The sequence below is a fragment of the Tubulanus polymorphus genome, chromosome 2, assembly GCF_964204645.1.
Source record: "Tubulanus polymorphus chromosome 2, tnTubPoly1.2, whole genome shotgun sequence".
NCBI classification, from domain to species: Eukaryota; Metazoa; Nemertea; class Palaeonemertea; order Tubulaniformes; family Tubulanidae; genus Tubulanus; species Tubulanus polymorphus.
This window is the reverse complement of record NC_134026.1, coordinates 5,866,310-5,888,968: the sequence shown is the minus strand read 5'-3', so window position 1 is coordinate 5,888,968 and position 22,659 is coordinate 5,866,310. Positions and strand designations below refer to the sequence as shown.

Below are 22,659 nucleotides of genomic sequence, written 5' to 3'. Positions count from 1 at the left end.
CGTTTCTCCTACATCGCGGATACGAAACGGGGACTAACATTATCAAAATATAACTAAATTAATGAAATTAACGGACTTCCGTGATGTAGAGTGGTAAAGAACTAAACAGCTTTAACGCTCTTAAACTTGGGGCGAAAATCAAATTGAGAATCCAGCTGATACCAAGGAGTCTTTCAAGGCGATTTGTTTCCTAAATTAGTTTCATTAAAGTCAAGTCCTCGATCCGAAATGTAGGCACACCCGGAACCGTACCCGGCATTGGATATGATCGAGTAGAAGTTGCATCATTTTAACCATATTTTCACACGTTTTCCGACGAATAAAAGACGTAAGGAGCAGTTTTATATCAGTTCTAGTACCTTACGTTTATATCGAACACGAAGAACGCTCCAATTTCCAGTTGATTCTGCAGATATAGATAGAATAGCGATTGAAATTTTTATGTAAATTCAATATGAATTAAGTTTTATTGGGCAGCTGCCATACTTTACTTGGCCTAGAGCCGCACCTTCTAATATATTTAGCTACTTGCTGTGACCATAATCCAATCTGATGATGTTGTCCTTTGTTTTCGTAAAGAATGCATTAATGATTATTGATCGTCAATCACAGGAAAAATAAGTTTTTTAAGTAGGGGAGCTTGTCTAAATGCGCAGGTACAAGTTGTCCCAAATAGAGTACAAGTTGACCTGTTACCGGTAGTTCCAGTTTTTTTTAACCAAAACTACATCCTACCAAAATGAGCGGTCCATCAGGGATAGAGCTAAATTTCACAATTATGGTTGAAAACACATTACGCGAAATCTACTGAAAATCTGGAGCTTACGTTTTGAACTTGCCAATTGGCAATAATTGATTGCTATGTTCACACACGACAAATTTCATCTGGGTTTCAGATTCAAAATGCCGTTGTCTTGTCGATTCTATGAGCATCGATTCCCCGAAATCGAGGACGTTGTCATGGTGAAGGTGCGATCGATCGCTGAAATGGGCGCGTACGTTCATCTGTTAGAATACAACAATATCGAAGGCATGATCTTACTGAGCGAACTGTCACGTCGACGTATCAGGTCCATCAACAAACTGATCAAAATAGGACGAAACGAATGCGTCGTAGTAATAAGAGTTGATAAAGATAAAGGTATGAAATATCTTATTAGCCCACTATGTATATTTTGATCCTTGAGTCAAACGCCAATCAAGAACTGTAGAACTGGGTCCAGTTGTCATTTCTATAGTTCGTTGGTAGCATTTGACCCCAAGTCAAAACTTATATAGGTCTGAAGGTAACAGTACTGTAATTTTTCAGGTTATATTGATTTATCTAAAAGACGTGTTTCCGCCGAAGAGGTCGAGAAATGCGAAGAAAAATATGCTCGGGCTAAAGCTGTAAGTATATATCTTTGTAGTAGACTGAAAAAACTATTGTAGCTACAGATCAATTTTGTGAAACTCGGTTGGGGGGGGGGTTGGTACAAATAAAGTGCAAATATCAATCTGGGCTGAACTTGATTTCCATAACTTCAAAGTCTGAGTCGACAACAACATGAATATGCTTGTCGTTTTATTATATAGATTGCTTGATTGTTCTACGTAGGTAAACAGCATTCTACGTCACGTCGGAGAATTGTTAAATTACACGACCAATGAAGAATTGGAAGAACTGTATAAAAAGACGGCTTGGTGCTTCGACAGAAAATACGGAAAACCTGGTGCTAGTTTCGACGCATTTAAAAATTCAGTAGCGTAAGTCGTCATCTTGTTTAACTTCGGGATCCAGTCCCACAGTTGCGAGTTGAATTTGACTCTTAAAGTTGAGTTGAAACATTGAAAATGAACTGATTATAGCTCTTGAGTTAACTCTTTACTTACAACTGTGGAACTATTCCTGGTATGGTTCCAAAATTAAGAGGGCTTGGATTTGAAGATCTATCTCTAAAAACCGTCAACATCCATTAATCAATCACTCGGGATATATGTGAAAGCTTGGTCCGACCCAAATTATTTATGTTTTTTTCATCTTCTGATTTTATAATTTTCATATCACCCATAGTCCTATCATTTAGTATTATCTTTGAACAACCACATTCCTCCCACCTGCAGTTTTGCGTTAAGGTTCGACTTAAAGTTTAAAACATCGGAAACAAACCGTTTTTGAACTCTAGTCGGTTAAGCTCATTCTCAATTAGATATGGCTTACTTATAATTAAAGAACTGAAAGTAAAAGTGTACATTTTGAACAAATTAAATCGTTTGTGTCTTTAGGAATCCAGAAGCGCTAGATGAATGTGATATAGATGCTGAAACGAAACGAATTCTACTACAAAATATCAAACGTCGACTGACGCCTCAAGCTGTTAAACTTAGATCAGGTACGTTCTTTCACTTTTTGAGTGCAGTTTTGTATAGTCCAAGAAAGCTGCATCGAAAAAGAAAACAGTTCTTTTGGATTAGGCTGAATCAAATATAGTCTGAATACTAGACTACGTATGGGTTTGACGTCAAACTGTCAAATAGAGGTTGATTCCTGTATCGTTACTATCGGGTTTAAAGTGCATTAGAGCCTGGTTGATGATGTTTTAAGGGCTGCAAGGGCTGCAATGCTCGCAGCTTCATAAGGGATGGCAATTTACCAAGCACTTTAGCCCTAGGTGTTGTTTCAGGAACAGATAGGCCAAATCAAATATTGCATGGCGGTATTAAACTATTCTCTCTGTTTTAGATATCAACGTATCGTGTTATGGTTATGAAGGCATAGATGCAGTTAAATTGGCACTGAGGAAAGGACTTAGTTTTTCCACTGAAGATATCCCGATTAAGGTACTTCTATTTTTAACCTTCAATCGATTTTGAAATTTTTAGAGTCACTTCAGACTTAAATTATAGGTCACTTCAGACTTAAGTGGTCCTTGTGCGCTATCATTGCATTCACTTTTCATCCAGTTATTTTAGGCTTCAATAGGTTGTCTTGATATTTGGGTTTTTGCTATGTATCTAATGAAATGGTTATATTATTATCAATTGCAGATAAATTTGATAGCACCGCCACTGTACGTAATGACAACTCAGACGATAGAACGGCAAGAAGGTTTAGATAAACTAAATGAGGCATTAACCGCAATTAAAGAAAACATAGAAGCCAATTCTGGAGTTTTTAGTGTTCAAATGGCGGTAAGCTTTACGCGAATTAGTCACCCGATTTTTTAATTTATCTGTTCCATATATTCAAATACAATAATATAGTTATCCAAATTTTTGAAATTCTCTTTTTGCAGTTTGATAAAATTCTGTAAATGTAGCTAGAAACATAACTTATAATTTTACCTAGTTATTTCCTATTCTAACTAAAATTTTATTTAATGCACCAATGAAACTACTACCATTCTCCGGTTTATGAGAAATCTCGACGACCGGCTAATTCTTCGTCATCATATCATATCAATCATATTCTACAACTGCAAATAATGTCTGCATCATGTGTGTCGTTCACTGCTGCATTTTTTGTTTTTCGAAAAATTTTGCCGTTCACCGTGATATGAAATGAATGTAAATGACCCAACCCAGTAAATCTGGAGGATCCTCAATTGCCACAGTAGCATTGTCAGTATCTGATATGTTAGAGGTTTATTTTTTTCCCGATGTAAAACGAATGACGATTTTCTTCTCATTTCCTGCAGCCCAAAGTTGTATCCGATCTCGACGAAGCCGAATTGCAAAAGAAACTGGAAGAACTCGAGGAAGCCAATCGAGAAAAATCTGGAGATGAGGATGAATCGGATGAAGATGATGAAAGTGGAGATGAAACTGGAGAGGATTAAGTCTGTTTATACGTAGATAATGTGCTTCAATTTCTATATATGTATTATGTATAAATCATGGAGCAGCATATTTGCTATTATAAATATATCTGGTCTAATCAACATTTCTAACTTCGTTAAATTCCTCTTTGAAATACTGCTGGGTATGTCGGTGTAGAAGACACAAAGGATCATTTCCAAAAAGAGAAGAGAAACAACAAATCACAACTGATAATTGGAAAATCAGATGGATTTCAAGGATAGTTAGATCAGTGCAGGTTTCAATCTGCAGCCCGAAATGGCCCTTTAGACATTCCCCAGTGATAAAATGACTGATCTCTTCAGCGCCAATTAAAACCTTCCAAGTATGGACGTTCAAATTGATGTATGTATAAGTATAGCCCTGATCACGCGGAGATTATCGAAATTTTGACCCAATTGCATGACAAATATGATCAACTTCACTGTTGGTGAAATAAACTGAGGCATGTTGGTGCCCTGAAATGAGTCCTAAATCAGGAATAGTTCAATCTCGCTGTTATTACTGGAACTGCCGCGATTATTTGCTTATAATTGAAGACTTCTTCGCATACATATATCAGATTTGTCGGGCCTGTCTAGGTACATGATTGTAGACGGGAGGCGCATTGAGCATAAAGACTAATTTTTCTTGCACATTGGTTCCAGCAGAAATTCTATGAAGACAGTATTTCTTATGGTCTGCAATGGATGTATTTGTGCACAATATCATTTATACAGAATATAAAAATACAAAAAATACGCGGGAAGGAAACTATATACGAAGTGAGAGAAGAAAGGACTTTGTCAAAAATACAAACCAACTAACCTGACGATACGTATAAAATTCTACGAGGACTATTTCCCCTCCCATGACTTGAAAAAATGTGAATGAGCGATGAAAATGTAGCGGCATATTCCTGTAAAGACGTGAATTCTTTAAATACAGCGACAAAAAACCTGTATATTCAAAAGTTAGTTAAATCGTCGGTTGATATATATTGTGCACTTCCATTTCAATACATACACATATACATATCTCAATTCGGGATATATGTATATATATAACTTATTCATCTCAATAACAATAATAGTAATCATAATAATAATAGATTATTTTTCATGAATAACCAGAGCAAACTTTTATTAATTGTATTCATTATTATTAACACTGTGTGCATTTCATCTGTAAATGCATTCAAATGTCCAATCTTTACAGAAAATTCATCATTCATAGAGTAATATTTATAACATAGAATATTAGACATGTACGTGTATAAGTATGTACAGAATTTTTTACACATAGAGCTCTATTTGTTTTCCTTCCCCCGGCAATTTCGTCTTCTGCGGACAGTTTTTACGTAGACAGATTATTATCTCATTATAGGTTTCGATTATCGTTATTTCCACGAACAAGAATGACAATTAGTAAGTATCATTTCAGACAGGCAGTTTTTCAGTAATGGTATTAAGTATGTACATGTACCGGTACCAGGGTCGTACAAATATTTTTTGAAACTCGGAAAAAAGAATTCGACATTGAATTATTGAGTCGCGGTATTCAAAGGGCCAGAAACGGATTAACCGAATATCTATGTATATTTTGAACTGCAATAATTAACTGTTTATTTTTTTTAGGTCTAATTAGTCACCCCAGCTGAAATACCCGAATTTGGGCCAATCACAGATCGTTTAACACATAGAACAGTTGATCCATTACAACAGATATTCCCTATGTACAATGTACATACTTAACGAATTAGCCTCACATTATTCATACTAGTTTACTTCCGACTATAACATATGTACTCTTGCGACATACTTGAACTGGAAGGAAAAGAATTCAAATTCCTTCGACAAATGGAGGCGAAACAAAACAAGAAAATGGCTCAAAATATTACCCGGCACGAACACTGCTCGGACAAAAAAAAACAAAGAGAATGCAAACGAACTAGAGAAAAAACTCCTACAATTAATAATGACACATCTAGTAAAATATATCACCACTAACTCTTTGATTCATCACAATCATTTCCAATGAAAAAAACCTCTCATCGATTATTTCTCTACGGGATTTTATTAAAATTTTTATAATATAAAGATTTGAAGAGCGTCGGGAAAAAAAAGAATCGTAATTATAATCGTAATTATAATAATAATAATAATAATAATATCTATTTTGAAATTTACACAGAGCCTCACACGGCGCAATCTTTTCCAATGGTTTATTTCGACAAATTTCTAATGACAGAAACATTATTTCAACATCGTCCAAGCTCAGGACTTACTTTCACTTAATCATCAATATCATTATCATTCCTTCATCATCATTATCATCATCATCATCATCATTATTATTAGTATAACAAATCTTTTTTTCAATAAATATATTCATTTCATAAATTATTCATATCTACATGAAAATGTACAAGAATCCGTGGAAAATTCGTCCACGCAAACATTATCGGTGTTCACAGTCAAAATATATTTACAAAGTAGACATATACATACATATACATGATAAAGGGGTAGATCATTTCTTTTGTACACATGAAAACGTATTCACTGCCCCCTCCCAGTTCTAGACAATATTAATCTGCGTTATCATTATCATAATAATAATTCATTTATCTATTTACTCGTTATTTTACAAAGGTTATTATTGAGGGTTTAAAGGTAGGCGGTAGTTTCTCCGTTAAGAATCATCGTCACCATCATCTATTATTTACACGAAAAAGGAAAAAAGAATATTTCGGAAATTATATTAACACAAATCCATAACAAAAATCCAGCGATCTTCGACGGCGAAGGAAGCTGAACGAAGATTAGATAATACGCGTTGAGTAAGCCGAGAGAGAGAGAGAGAGAGAAAGAGAGAGTGGTTATTAGATTCGCCATCGGTCACAAAAAAAAAACAAACAAAATTCATTGCAGCACAAAGCTGCAAGGGTAGACTAAACCGTTTGTTTTCGCTTTTTTTATCGTGGGAACTTGATGCATAATATACGAATAGTATATATTCACTTTATATTTCTGTTAACAGGATATTCGAACTGGATAAAAATCTCATCATAGACAATTCGCGAAGCAGACGACTACGAACATCGGCTCGAATTTGCGAAAAACATTCAACATTCAATAGACGAATCATATTTCATTTTATCTTCAATTTCTCGACTGTCTGTCGTAACTGGCTATATTAGTCAGTCTGGTTGTCTGTTTGGTTTGAACAATCATCGAAATCATTAATTCTAAGATGATGGTTATAAATCAATAGAGTTTAATTTAATTTTTTTAAGTTGGAATAAAAATTCAAAGGTACCCAGATCCAACTGATGCATTCATGATATATTGATCAGGTTGTGCAGACATTCATACATTAACCCTTTCTGTGCGTCCACACCGCAGTGCGGTGTAGACATCGATGATTTTTGCTAACCCTTGCAGTACACCGCATTGCAGGATATTGACATCATTAGTACGGTAATTAGTTTCTATCTCTATAGCAGCACCTGTCTAACTTGGTAAATATCAGTAACTTATGATAGACTGCTCCGTTAAATGGTATGCCCGTTGTTCTCTGCTGCGTTGGAATTCTAAAAAAATTTCAAATATCTCCAGCACTTGCAGGTGAGTCAGCACTGAAAGGGTTAATGTGTACAGGGAATAGCTGTATACCCAGTCTACCATCGTGTCAAAACTGCCAAGGTTTCACACCATGGCAGTTTTGATACCGTAAGGGCCCAGTTATTCGTGAAAAAGTTTCACCAAAAATTGGACTTTGATTGACTAAAAATATGAAGTAATCGAAAAAGTAACTACGCCAAAAAGCTGAGCTGAAGTTTTAGCGAAACTGGGCCCTGCAGGGTAGGATGACACAATTTATCACGATTCTATCAAAGAGATTAACACGACAATAACTCATAATGATAGCGGAATTTTGCACAAGAACCAAAATATCACCGGCGGCTATTTACATAAATTGGAATACAACGAATACTTTCAAGAACATGATTTTGTGGAATACTAATTGCAAGAGATTGATTTCTTTTAGAATTTGACAACTGATTGTGTCAGTTAGAGCACTCTCGGTGAGAAAAAAAGCAAAACCCAGAAAAATGAATCAACTCAATTTCAAAATACACAGTTCTGTAAACTGGTAATGTATACAACTTTTACCATGATTAATGCTTAATAAATGTTTAATCCACATTTACCTCCCTGCCCCCCCCCCTGATTCAGAGCACAAATTAATACAAATAAATCGATTATTAAACATATAGCGCAGAATTAACGATGTAATTAGTTAACGTTTTCTAATTCGTTTATCTGTGTTCGCGCGATGATCTTCGTCTTTTTCCGACTGTTGCCAGCGGTGCAGGTGGCGGTGATGAGGGTGGCTTGTGATTATCTGAATAAAAGAAACGCAAGAATATTCATGAAATAAACGAAATAATCCGAAACAGTTGTATGTCTTAGTTACTGTACGAAAACACTGGTTTCAACAAAAGAATGAAAGACTTTAGGGATTGAAAATGAAATTCTGAAACTGGGCTTAATACCATCTTCATTAGTTAAACTGACCTAGATTGAAAACTTAAGATTTATTTATATATTGCCCACCACATTAGGAGATGTTGCCATGGGTGCATTTACCCGTACCTTACTACAGTCAAGCCGGCTTCATTGGGGACAGTCAAGCATGCTTCATGATTGAAACAAATCAATGGATACCGAACGTTCGGACGATAAAAAAGGCAACAATTTATCAAAAATTATTCAAACGCGACGACATAAACACAATATTTATAGGTTTTATCAAAATATTAGGTCACAGAATTACCATATGAGACATACATAAAAATCTGATATATCCTGATCCGACATAAGAGTGAGCTCGACTGTAGCATAATCCAGGGTAGCGATGGTATGAGTCAACACATTTTTAGGATTGCATAACTAGCACAAATAGATAAGATCTGCTACCAATTCTAGTCTAAGCTGTTCAATATAGTCGATGGCGCTTCGGTGGTAAACTACTACTAGTGACCCCAATCCTAGAAATCTAAAAATAGTGCCGGTACTGTCGCGTTAGTCAAAAGGTTTAACGGAAATCGTCGAATGAGATGTGAAAAATAGACATAAAAGAAAGCGATCACTGGTTTAAAAGGGTTTCAATAGGAAAACTGACTAAAAATAAAATGCATATTGATAAAATCCTCGGTGTGTAAGCAAGCTCCTGGGGCCAGTTCCGCAGCCACGAATAAGAGTTAACTCTGAGTAAAAATCAATTCATTCTCAATGAGTTTACTCTGAGTCGAATCTTAATTCACAACTATGGAACTGGGTCCTGAAAATAAGAATTAGTGCTAGAAATGCAAGTAGGTAGGACTAGACTAGTGCCGAGCTTTCTAGAAGTTGCATGCTATATATATATATATATATATATATATATATATATATTATATATTATATATTATATATATATATATTATATATCTATAGTTATCATATCCCAGACAAATCCATACACATAACAAGAAAATTAAATAGCGTCGAAAGGTTGTTCAAAAATTTCTGTTACCGCATGATTTGATTCTAGTGAGGAGGAAAGAGGTCAGAAATAATCGTGAACAGACTACGATAAAATAGCACCGGTACAACAACTACGACACTGAAAACTTACTTGTACTAATACTTCTCGCGTAATTCTGAATTAGATAAACGAATCATCATTTTATTACTAAAATTCTTCCGTCGAGACGACGCGCAAAAAAAAAAGATACGCAGGTTATCAATCCGAAGCTTGGAACCACCCACTCGGATGGTTGTTCAACCGTCATTTTCAATTTTCAATGTCATTTCACTGAGGCGCTTCGCCGCAACACTTGTGGCTGTGTACAGCTTAATAAAGCTGTGGGACCATCCTTGGGATTGATACCTGCTTGATAGGCGGGGGTGCAATGTGCTTAGTGGACATTGTTCCGCCCCAAAAAATGTCAAGACTAACCGACGAAATACGAACCTTTCGGTTTACAAGAACGCGTAGTTCTCCTCGCTGGTACGTCCCGGGCGGGAGATGGGTCTTTCTTTGGTGGGGAAACCTTCAATGGTAATACTCTCGAGCTTCCTCGAACGGGAGATTTATCTCGAATCACTGAAAAAAAAAAAACAAATATCGTATTAAATGTCGACGCGAGATACTTCAGTCTTAAGTAAACCCAGCCTTACTCAGACATGTACAACTTGGGACTTTCGACTACCAGTAACTCTGACAAAAACGAAATAAGTTTTCCGACTTCCAAACGTATTTTCCAATCCAGACTTCACTTGTACCCCAAACCAATTTGATCAGTCCCAGTTTGTCCGATTAAGGTGAGGTTTACTGTACTCAAATTATTCACTTTCAGCCTCTTGTAACCATTCAAATAAAGATCGCATATAGTTAGATCAATCTAATGATAGGGAATGATGGCATATATTTGTTAGACATGAGCTGAAAATTGGCTAATCCTAATTCTATGTGAGAAGAGTATATTGAGACTATATCATTATTGGTTAAAAATTCAGGGTCGCAAACCTCTGAAAAGTGCTATCGGTAACAAATCAAATATTTTTTCAGGAAAATTTCTTAATAAATCAGAAATCTACGACAAGACCCTCAGTAACATGACGTACAACGTTTCTGTATGCATCAAATAAAACGAATCCGTATTTCTTTGAACGAAATACAGTAAACCTTGTCTAACTAGGACCAACTGGCACTTGCAAAATTGATCGGAGGTAAGCCGAAATTTGAGTTAAGGATAAGAATTGATTTCGTTTTTGTTGAAGTTAGTCAAAACTCCCGAGTTGGCCATGTGTAAGGCGAGGTTAACTGTAGTAACAAAATACTGAAAATCAGAATGGTTGGCAGCTCAGAAACTTTCCCAAAAATGACCAGATTCTGTCTACAGATAGAAACCAAAATTTAAAACAATAGCCCGCAGGGACAATACCCGAAGTGGGCCAAAAATGAAATGCATATTCATACATACCTCGAGGTGGAGATCTTTCTTTGCCGTGAACGGGTGAGCGCGAACGACTGCTCGTGTTACGCCGACTGCGCGATTCATCGGCTCGTTTACCGCCGTCGCTGCTGCACTCGTCACTCGCTTTACGCGAGGACGTACGCGTGCGCGACCGCGTGTCGTGTCCGTGCACCGGCACGTCTAACGCGACTGCCGCGTGGTCTTCGCCGCATTCTGACGACGCGCCTCGACTGCTGCTGCGACTCTGTCGACCGCCTTTACCGTCGTTGAACCGCGTGTTATGCAGCAACAACGCCTTGTCGTCGACGGCGCCCGCCTTCAGAACGGATTTCGCGCGAATGTTCCGCGGTTTGCGACTGGTCATTTCGGAAACTTCGGCGTCGTCGGCTGATGAGTCTAAACAATTCAAACTATCGCTCGGTATTAAACAATTCGCGTCGAGTTTACTTCGTTTCAAATCGATCGGGTTCATCAACGAGTCCGCGTCGTCGTGATTCTTCCGTTTGGCGCCGCGCGCAGTCAGTTTCGGCGACTCCGACCGATCGCTCTTGGCGTCGAGATCGTCGACCGGCGTTTTACGCCGCGAGCCGGCACGCGCCGACCGAGCGATCCCCGCGCGAACCACCGGCGAGTCGGGTCGATCGCTGGCGGCAGCTCGACCGCGCAACGAACGCGTCGATTCCGATAAGTCAGACACGTCGCTGTTATTGTCCTCGCTCGTACGATCGGCGCTGTTATGCCGAGCAATTTTCGCCGGGTGAATCGCGACGATTTCCTCGCCTAATTTCGCCGCCGTTATTTTCACGTCGGACACGGCGTCCGCGGCGTTGAGATTATCGTATTCGCTTTTGACCGGTTCGGTTTTCACTAGGTTCAAAGCGTGTCCCAACGTGTTGTTATTCGAACTATGCGGAGGTGCTTCGCTCGTCGTCGAGCTGCCGTTCGAATCGTCCTTCGGCGTTTCGATCGTAGTCGACGGACGATGATGGTGTTGGTGATGCGACGACGACGATTTCAAGTCATTCAGTCGTGGACTGTTGTCGACGACGTCGCGAGAACTCGTCGAATTCGCTCGTTGTACGTACGCGTGGTCCATCATTAAACCGACTGGTATCGTCTTCGCTAACGACTCGACTTCGGGAACATGCGGGTTTTCGCCGTTCTCCTTCTCTTTCGCGACGACCGCCGGCGCTGACGAGAAAGGTTCGTTTACGACTTGCATAGCTGGTAAATTCGCTTTGAGCGCCGATATTTCCGTGGCGACGACCGGCGCGGCGATCGGACTCTCGACAGCTGTTGATTTCGACGACGGTATCATCGACGCGTAATCGGTGAATATAGGACTCTGAGACAGACTACTGATTGTTGTTTGGCCGATCGACGGACTGCTTCGACTGGCGGCGACCACCGGACTCAACCGACGAGGAGACGTCGACTGCTTCGAACGCGAGGGCATCGTTTTCGCCGACAAATTCAACGCCGACGACGACGAACCGGAGACGTTTGCAATGAACTTCGCGTAGCTGCTGTCGACGGCAGACGACGATGAAACAACGGCAGACGGATGATTACGATTCTTGTTCGAATCGTGATTCATCACGTTCGGATTCATCATCGCCGCCGGACGCAACGATGACATATTGTGATGAAAGTTGGCCGAGTGAAAAGGAACCGAGTTATTAGCACATGTACGTGGATGATTCAGCTGGGGCGTCAGCATATGTAATCCGGGAACGCCTCCGCCGGTGAGGTTAGTCAGCGGCGGTAGAGTCAACGGTTGATTACCACCGGCGCCACCACCGGTCGAACCTAACGCTTTCGGAGACGAGCCGCGTCGTTGAGAAGCTTTGCCGGATGGCGGCGGCCCGTGATGAAACATGCCGCCGTCCGCCGCTCGCATCGACGATACCGTACTCATAAATCCGTGCACGTCGTTACGCGCCGCTGATAGATTAACAGCCGCGACGGAACTCGCCGCGTTGTGACTCTGCGACGAACTCTTCGCCAACGATTCGATGTGCGACACGTTGTGCAACGAGACCTTCGATCCGCGCGGCGACGCGCTTCGCGGCGGACTTGTGCCGGCCATTTTCAGCTTGGCCGGCTTCGTCGTGTCGCTCGACGGAATCGGGCCGACGACTTTTTTCACCGACTGAGTCAAGTTGAACGGAAATATCGGCGCCGTGATCGGGTGCAACGACGAATTGTAGAAGCTGATGTCGTGCATCGTGCGACTCGGATTGTGCACGTTCGAATTACGCGGCGACACCGACCGACCGGGAGACGTGCTCGTCGTACCGCTACTACTACCGCCGCTCTCCGACGAATCTTTCGACGATACGGCTTTCGTGAGCGTATTGAGCTGCAGTAACGGCGCCGTCAACGCGTCCATCGCCGTGCCGATTGCTACTTTGTTTTTCGTCGTCGTCACGGTCGGAGGCAGCTGATCGCCGGCGCTAGGCTCGAGCATTTTGTCCGTGTTTAGCACATTTTTCGATAACGTCGTTTTGTGGCAAACGATCGTGTTTATAACAGCCGCTGCGGTCGAATTCACTTTCAGATCGGTTTTTAAAACGTTGCCGCCTTTATTCGGTAAGTCTGAAATTAGAGGTAAATGCTTTATTTCATCGGCGATTTCGGCGTCGCGATCGAGCATCGGTTTCATTATCGATATACCTTTTTTATGTTGGTGCTGCTGCTGTTGTTGTTGTCCGGCGCTTTTCTCCGCTGCTACCACATTCGCGAGATTCGCAACTTTGCCCGGCTCGGTCATAGCCGTTGTGATACTAGTCCCCGCGGTCGTCGATCTCGCGACGACGAGCTCTTCGCGTCGCGATACGACGTGCGAGGATGACGATTTGATTTCGGATTGCGCCTCGGCCGCCGCGACGTGCGAGTCGACGCAATTTTGAACCGGAATGGTCGCGACGTCGACGGCGTTCGCGACGAGTTTAGACGACAACGGGGAGGACGAGGAGTTCGCATCCAGTCCAGCTGAACTAGCACCGATAGACTGATTGACGGAATCGACTACACAACGACTACTACTGCTACTGTTACTACCGTGACGCGTATCCTGAGGTTTGATATTACTGCTATTACTACTGCTATCGTTACGAGCGGTGGTCGTATCGCCGGCGCGTGCCGCGCTCTGAACCGTCGACACCGACGTCGACATTATCGGTCGCTGCAGCATCGGCGACGGAGTGTCACTTTGCACGTGCCCGATATGAGTCATCACAGTGTCCAATCCACTGACTAGCTTTTTATGTCCGTCCACAATACGAGATTCCTTGTTTATCTTCGCCGCGTTACCGAGCTCAGGCCGCGTCAGCAAAGGACCTGGCTGTAGTTTCGCCGTAATGGCTGGAGGGATTGCGGGCAAATCGACCAGATTTTCAGTTTCTACAACGAGACGTATGTAATCAATTTGAAATGAGCGAGACAATATCGAACATCGGAAAACGCAGAAGAGATCCTTAAACAGGGTGACCACTTTCTGCCAAGTTACGAATTTCTTAAATTTTCCATGTCTTAAGACAAAATTCCCCGAGTATATCAGAGGAATTTCTTGATTTAAAATGTTTAATCAATTCAATTTCCATGAATCACATATTGATAAAGAAACGCATGGTGAATAACATAAGCCTTATCCAAATTCCCATGTGTTCTTCCAATCTTTTTGTGTGCAAAATTCATCAAATTCCATAAGTTTTTTCAGGAATTTCTAGGTTTAAAATGTAACTATTCATTCAGTTATCAATGAATCACATACTGATAAAGAAACATGGGGTTAATTGCATTATCCAAATTCTGAGTTTTCCCAGTGATACTTTTTCCTTGAAATCTAAGTAGGTTTTCCCGCACCCTGTTAAATACAGACCATATCGATATACAAGATTTGTAACCTACCTGTTTTAATGCCCATTACTGGAGGAAGCTGCGCCATGTGAGGTCCCCGAGTTGATGCGAAGGCACTCGATTGGGTATCACAACCAGTCGTACAACCGCTGCTCGAAACTGCCGCGGCACTCGCTGCATCCACGGGAAACGAATCTCTCGGCATCACAGACGCGGAAAGAGCTGCCGTCGTCGCGGCGGTCGCCACCGTCATCGTCGCCGTGGCGACAACGGCAGACGGACCGCCACCGATTAATCCGCCGCCGAGTTCGGCCATCGTCATTTTCGTAACGTTTTTACTGTCGGCGACACTGTTGAAATACGCGACCACGGACGACGACGACGATAGCTTCGAATCCGTGTCGGAGTTCGGCACGTTTACGGTCGCGTAATCCGACGAGCTCGCGATCGTAACCGCCGGCGACGACGAACTGGCCGCCGCCGTCGTTAGTGTCGATACTATCCTGCAGCTGGCGGTATTGTCCGATACAGTGTGCAGCCCGTGTTTGCTCAGTTTATTTGGCACAAACAACGCAGAAGAATGCGCAGCTGCCGCGACGCCGATCGGTCGCGGCGGCTGCTGCTGCTGCTGTTGATTCAACACGCAGCCGACAGTCACTATCTGCTGAGGTGTATTGCTTACGCTATCACAAGTAGTAGACGAATAAGCGCTAGTTGCATACGACGATGACAACGACGATGATGACGACGATGACCCGAGAGAGTTCCGACGAACGGGCGGCGTAGCGTCGTTGCTAACGACGACGGTCGAATTCGAATCGTGATTGACGACGAACGACGCCGGAGATTTCACGCGAGTCGTCGTCGTCGGCGACAACGGTTTGGACAGTTGAACGTTCGCACTTTTCAGAGTATCCGAGGCGACGCATTTCGCGACGTTAGATGTCATCGACGGCGCTGCTACCGGACTGTTACGACTGTCATTATTGTCTTCAGACGACGACACTACTAAAGCACCAACTCGAGGAGTAGTATACCCTGTTTCAGTTACTGGCACTGCAACGTCACTGACGCTTGTCCTTTGTTCGCTATTGTTACTAACATTATCACTAGCAGCAACCGACGCCGAGCGGCCGTTGTCGATTAACGCGCGGTGTCCGACGACGAACGCAGCGCGAGAACTAGCTGACGACGACGAGGTGGGTGGTGAATGACTAGACGATACCGGCGGACCGACGACTTGATACGACGCGCTGCTGATTGACGGTAACGACGACGACGACACGGCGATCACGTCTGTTTTAATTACGGATGGTGAGATCATGGACTCTGATGATGATGACGATAACGACGTATGAACAATATTCGCGATGCTACTAAACGGAGGTACGTGTCGAGCTTCAGCAGCAGTTAAACATGGAGTAGGATTATGGCAGAGTTTTTGCTGTAAATTGCCGCCGGTGCCGGCGGTGATTTTAACATCGTTCATAGCTGCTGCCTTTGTAGGAGTTGTTAATGTAGTAGTAGTTGTTGTTGATGTTGAAGTATTAGAAGCGACGACGTTGCTTCTCTCGGCGTTGCGATGATGGTCGAATTTATCGTCGTCCTGCCTGACGATCGTGCCGTCCTCGATGCTGTCGATCGGTTCCAACTGACCGGTGTACGGATTGATGATCATTCTCTCCAGCGACTCGGCCGTCGGCAATATCATTTCGCGTTTCTCGCGTAGAACGCTTTGCCGTTCGGGACCGTTGCGGTTATCACTACCTGAGGGTATAGACGACTGTACCTTATCGACAGTCACTACTACACCGCCTGCACTGGTGCCGCCGCCGCCGGCTAACGCATCGGCAGCGTTCGTTTTTGGCTCAAAGCCTGGAAGATTACTTTCCATTACAGTGTTCACCGCAGACGCGCTCGGTAATGGAATATTTTGCGGACTCGCGGCCGTCGTCGACGGAGTCGGCACGGATGACGAAGGCACATCCTCCGAGTCGCTCGGACCGGTGCACGGATCGCCGATCACATCGGAAAATATATCATCCATGTGCGCGATGAACTTATCGCGCGTCGCGCTGTCCACTTTCATGACGTTACGCGCCACCGGTTTCGTGCCGTCTTTTGGTTTGTTTTTACGACGGCGCTTCGGCTGCGGACTGCTCTCCGCTTCGATCTCCTTCTCTTTCGCGCGCTCTTTCACCGGCGACGTCAACGGCGTTTTCTTCAGTTGAAAGTTATTGACGTGTCCGATACCGCCTGCCCCGACGGTCGCCCCGGCGTTGCTGCTCGTGCCGGCCGCTGCCATTTCGTTTTGCAACAAAGTCACCAACAACTGACTCGAAGTCGGTATTGCTCCTTTGTTCAGCATCATACTGTGAGGTACGTTGTTTACAGCAGTACCTCCCGGATAGGGCGGAGGCGGTTGTAAACTCTGGAACGGCCCTTGCGGATTCACCGGAAAATGTGGAAGTTTCGGTATTTGCCCTTTCGGTTTTCCAGCGTTTCGACTGAGAGCGGGGGCGGGGAACGACTGGACATGACTAGCTGATGACGATGACAACGACGGATATCCAATCGGATTTTTCTGAGGACTTATTGCATTTGACATCACGTTCGAGCTGTGTCCCGCCATGGCCGTTTGGCCGCGTATAGCTGCAGGAATCGGGAATGCCTCCATGTTCGACGCGACGACATTCGGCAATTTGAAAGCGGCCATTCCTGCGGCTTGTGGATGCACCACGCTGTCGAACGTGCCGGTCGTAGAACACGATCGTTGAACTTGCTGGCCCAACATATTGAGGATATCGCGCCCGGCGTTAACATTACTACTCGCCGGGCCAACAGCGGGCATCGCGGAGCCGTGGTACCCCATCGATACGCCGGGCGAGGGCCCATCACAAGTCCGAAATACGAGTTCGGTCGTTTCATTGTTCTTGCCCGCTAACGTCAACGATATGACGTTATCACCTTCGATTTGGACCGCCAAAATACCGATATCCCGTAAAGAAGGATCGCGAGTCTCTGCCAACTGTTTCAGTCGTAGGGCAGCTTCTTTCGGGATATTCACCGTCACACGTACACTGTTCCATGGTTCAACTTTCTTTAAGATTAATGGCTGCTCATCTGAAATCAAAAAGAAATTCACAATATACTATTTATCAATCACTCTAGACTTCGAGAATTTCTGTCACTAGATGGCAGCAGCTATTGGTTCTACCGATGGAAAAGAAGGTTTAGTCATATCAAAAATTCATAAAGACTAGACTTTATGAGTTTTTGGTCATATACATCATCCCCTGGCAGGGATTCGAACCGGATGGCATTGAGACTCACCACAGTACGAAACCCTGTCACACTAGCTCATGCGCAACTCTGATAATGTCATCAGATATCCCGTCTTATTTTGGTTTTTCTTTTATGATAGTGTATCCGTGTCTCAGCGATTATACAATGGGCTATCAGATTGGTGTTGCAAGTTTTTGTGCGATGCCATCAGGTTTCGAATCCCTGTGCCACGGGGAGGATGAGTCATATATAGAAGTATCATTCATGAAGCTCGAATCAATATTTTCAAGTGTTTTCAAAAACCAACCAGTGCTTTGTTTATGCCAGTTACAATTAGGTCCTTGTCCAAAATGGTACGGTACTTAAATTTCTCCTAACAAAATAGGGTAGATTAAACAGAGACTAGCACCACCACACAAAATGTCTCTGTTTATATCTTACGATTTGAAAATGAAATCAGGTTAACCCATTAGCGCTGGGGAATTTCACTATGTAGTGTCTATTACTCCTCAGAAAATACACATTTATCACGAAACAAAATCAGCCCATTTCCAGTTAATATTCATGTATTACAGGTTTGTGTTATTTTGTAATAAATAGTCGAGGCTTTCATAAAACATAAGATTTGATGTGGTGGGCCACCGAAACTGTGATCTTCTGCCCCAAAATTCATCCAGACTTTTTTGAATATAAGTGAACGCTCGGATCTATCATGTTCATCCTCGTAATACTTGAAAATTTCAAATAGGAACATGTCAATTTTTTGTGCTGAGTTTTGATGTCTTGCATGTCCAGTTTATCCCAAGCTATTGGCTTTGAATATCAATATAAACTTTAGACGAAAAAAGAGTCAGGGCGGATTTGGGCGGCTTGAGGAGTGATAAGCAGGTTGGATATGGGTGGCCTGATGGCTTATAGGTTAATATAAAACAGTGGCTGCCTAGCTATTGATCAGGATTTTTCTTCTCTGAAGCAATAGATCTTAAATGAACACTCCAAATCTTTAGTTGGATTGTTCTAATTTGGGAGCTTCAAAATTGAGATAAAAGTTGATTGAAAATGAACTTATTCGACTGCAATATGTCAAAGTTTGTTTTTAATTGAGGCTTTCAATCGATAATCGATCGTCGTACCTTTGAGTAAGAGACCCTGAAGATTCTGTTTGAAGGCTTCCAGTCGACTCGGGAAATCTGGATCATAGTAATCACCTTCACAGGTCAGCACTGTCTCTATATAGTCGTCCGGAGGACCCATCTCACACCACAACACCTGCAACAAAACGACAACATCCGTCAGCATCACAGCAAAATATATCGTTCAATATCGTCAAGATTAACGCCAAGCTTATGACCCGATTAGATCGTCGTAAGCACAGCGGTTGCTTATTGTTTGTCTCACAATCTGAACAGCACTCAGGTCGCCTACGACTCAATCATCGGTGAGTATTCAAGTCATGTGATGCAATACTCATTGCTGATTGGCTACAACGACCTTAAGACCAGTACGACCTTAAGACCAGTCGTAGGAAATAGAACTCGTTCTATTCTCGCGAATTTACTTACGATCGGTCTGCGATCAATCCGCCACAGCCATAAGTAAACTGTCGAAAAGGTTCCCGATTAAAAATTGCCATTATTGGGCCAGGAGCTTAACAGACATTTGGGACTGATAAGCCTATTGTGGCCTTTGGGGGATTTATCTTAATCAGTGATATTATTGGCAAGTAACCATGATTCTGTCTCGGGGAGGAGGCACCAGTGAATATTTTGCTATTTGTTATTCTACCCATAGGTTTTTTCGACGTCAAACGGTAAAAGGAGCTTAGGCCTAGATCGGGCACTGCAGTGGCACGAAGGTGTACCCCATCCCTGGTATGAAAAATACGACAATATGCGAAGCATTTATAAAATATAATCGATTTAAAATCTCTAAAAATTTCCGTTTCCAATCAAATTCGCCGGACGACCGATTCATTTGAAATGTATGGGATTTTAGATATGCACGCAATCAATAAATCATTAACTGAATCACTAAATGACAGCGACATGACATACTACTGTCCAATGTACAATCTCGTAACGTACTCCTGAAGGTCGTACGTTATCTGAAGTAAAAACGAAATACGATGAAAAAGATGGAGAATCGATTTTTAGAAAGAGAAAAATTATCCAAATACAGCAGCATGTACAGCTTTTTTCGAAGGATTGGGCTGAAGATAAAAATACTGATAAAAGTTCAGACTCCTCCGAAGGATAAGAAGGCTCTGTTGGATTGGGTCAGGATAATATGATAACATGGGTACTGCAGGAGTTACGAGGATCAAGGATCTAACAGATTGATAGATACCATTATGTTTAAATTTTGATTCGATGGCTAAAGTTGTATTTTATTATTGGTCCAGGCTGCTCCAATGAAGCTATTTGCCGAGGAAACGCAACTAAACAGCCAAGTAGAAAATAGCCAACTATTTTCACTTCAGCATGAAAGTGAAGTGGAAATAGTTTCTTTCAACAAACTTACTCTGCTTTTGGGATGAAGAACTACTTATTGATACAGACAGGTGTAATTTGTATTTGAAAAAAAAAAGAACAAAACTGTGCAGTGAATGACTACGACTACGACATTAAAATCTAAGGTAGGTTTGGAATTCTGGTTTGCGTTCCTGTTTAGGAATATTAGCAATTTCAGATAAGAAACTTTACCGGCCACTTCTATCAGGTTTATGCTATTCTGGAATAGGTAAGAGTATACTATTTTTGTTGAAATCGATGCACCAGAAGAGTATTCTTGAATAAGTTCTGTCTCAGGGGCGAATATACGGCACCCAAGCCTATCAAGAGTGGATACCCTCAAACTCACTCAAGTAGTCACAGCTGAGATCATTAAGTTGATGACTTGTCCAAACAATGACTGCTTGCAAATTAAATTGCAAAACTAAAGCAAGCTCAACTGTACAGGCCATCCAGCCCCAGAAGGCTTGCGGCATTATCCACTGCCATGTTTGGTCTCCCAAACCTTTAAAAGAAAACCTAATCAATTCTAGACTGAAGACCTGACTACCTTTGTGGAAGTTTTTCACCATAATCTGAAATCTAAAATAGTGGTTTAATTGAAAATGAACTAGAAACCATTTTGATTTTGAGCATATTTTGATATCTATAATCCGTAATTGAGCTCCTGAGAGTTGTAACTAGAGGTAGCCAGGTCTGCTAGGTCTAGTGTTTTAAACAGATTCAGGAAACACTTACTCCACATTAGTCATTCGTTCTGTGCGATAAACGTCCTAGATGGATCAGCAAACAGGGACTGCACGGCAAAGTTACCCTGAAAATTAAAATCAAAAAAATTCATCATTGTGAAAACATATTCATAATGATCAACTTAATCGGAAATCTGCGGATAAATCAAGAATGAATAGAGGATGATGCACCAAGGCCGATGGTAAGTGAATCCGATATAGCCTATTACACAGGCCGGGCGTAATTGATACCCTTATAAGGAATTATATAAGTCATACTCGACTAAACAACAATCATTAATAAATCAATTGAAAATATGTGAACAGATTGGTGTAACATGAGCATCGACCAAAAACTGTGTCCTATAGAAGAAATATTATCAAGCTTATCGGTGTGATTGAGAAAACTGGTCAACCATAGTGATATGGCTGGGTCTAGGAAATTAATCGTGCAAAGGTTCTCAAATTGTGAATGAAATCCATTCTATTTATTCAAATCCCAGTTCAAAATTAAATACAATCATCGCTGGTGGAAATGTTCATCTGACAGTCTAGTACTTCAAAGCCATAAAAAATTAAGTATTTGCTGGCAGTGGCAAGTGTGGTGGTGTCGTGTGGGCCTCCCAACTCAACAATCTCATCAAGTCAAAAACTGTGAAAATACTAGTTCAGGATGCCTAAATTAGTCGTGATCGACTTTCTGAAAAACGAATCTACTGTCAGGAGGTGTTTTCGGGCGACGGACGGGGTGACAGATCGTGCGGGCTCGACTGGAACATCATTCCGACAGCGAGCCGTGAGTCGAGGGTGGGCAGGTCGCCGATGAAGTTAGTCGAACTTTTCCGCGGATATTTACGCAGAATCCGACGACGGCGACATGACGTAAGATATACCGTCGCGTTCATCGGAGTTTACCGTGTAAAATCGCGTTATTCCCGTTCTGGCGAGTTACCTGTGATTGCCTAGTTTAAGCCTAGAAATTGCGGTATTTCACGAACGCCATCAAACAATAAACAAGTGCCGCCATTTGCAATGCATATTGAGAGCATGCGCAAATGACGTCGAGCTATCAATCTTCGGTTCTTCGATCAATCAAGAGATGGCGCCAGCTGACGGTACTGGTGGCTCTAGTACTGTAGATAATGAAAAAGGAGGGCGAAAAAGTCCCACAATAGAATTCTTTGCAACCGATTAATTTGATCGAAATGAAATCGTAACGTTATGGCTGTTAACTAACAGCCATCATCAGGTGGAATGAAGCACGTATACAGAATTCTAAACCTAAAACGCAATATAGTCTGATCACTGCAAATCAGTTATTTCTTTACGCCGGGCAATTTTGGTACTGAGTTAAAAACATTTTCCTAAAATCCTAGAAATTTCCATCCACGAATCATATTCTCATGCACTGAACATTTTTGGAAATTTG

The 22,659-nt window shown here is 42.0% G+C and overlaps 2 protein-coding genes across 4 annotated transcripts; one reads left to right on the top strand and one right to left on the bottom strand.

Annotated features, from left to right (window-relative positions):
- Positions 1-219: 219 nt before the first annotated feature.
- Positions 220-3,908, top strand: LOC141898723 (eukaryotic translation initiation factor 2 subunit 1-like). The gene is made up of 8 exons (XM_074784786.1): positions 220-328; positions 897-1,141; positions 1,310-1,389; positions 1,598-1,746; positions 2,266-2,372; positions 2,723-2,820; positions 3,028-3,171; positions 3,678-3,908. Exons 2-8 carry the CDS (start codon positions 904-906, stop codon positions 3,816-3,818), a joined length of 957 nt encoding a protein of 318 aa, XP_074640887.1. The 5' UTR covers positions 220-328; positions 897-903; the 3' UTR covers positions 3,819-3,908.
- Positions 3,909-4,558: 650 nt separating this feature from the next.
- Positions 4,559-22,248, bottom strand: LOC141900589 (uncharacterized). Of its 3 annotated transcripts, none has more exons than XM_074787558.1 (8): positions 22,183-22,248; positions 21,241-21,316; positions 19,126-19,261; positions 14,759-17,830; positions 10,853-14,251; positions 9,841-9,972; positions 9,502-9,526; positions 4,559-8,226 (listed from the first exon to the last, which is right to left on the bottom strand). In XM_074787558.1, exons 3-7 carry the CDS (start codon positions 19,244-19,246, stop codon positions 9,507-9,509), a joined length of 6,744 nt encoding a protein of 2,247 aa, XP_074643659.1. In that variant the 5' UTR covers positions 19,247-19,261; positions 21,241-21,316; positions 22,183-22,248; the 3' UTR covers positions 4,559-8,226; positions 9,502-9,506. The 3 variants fall into 3 exon arrangements, with proteins under 3 accessions (XP_074643659.1, XP_074643660.1, XP_074643658.1); XM_074787559.1 differs by lacking the exon at positions 9,502-9,526 and having other exon boundaries at positions 10,853-13,444; positions 13,523-14,251; XM_074787557.1 differs by lacking the exon at positions 9,502-9,526.
- Between the last annotated feature and the right edge of the window lie 411 nt (positions 22,249-22,659).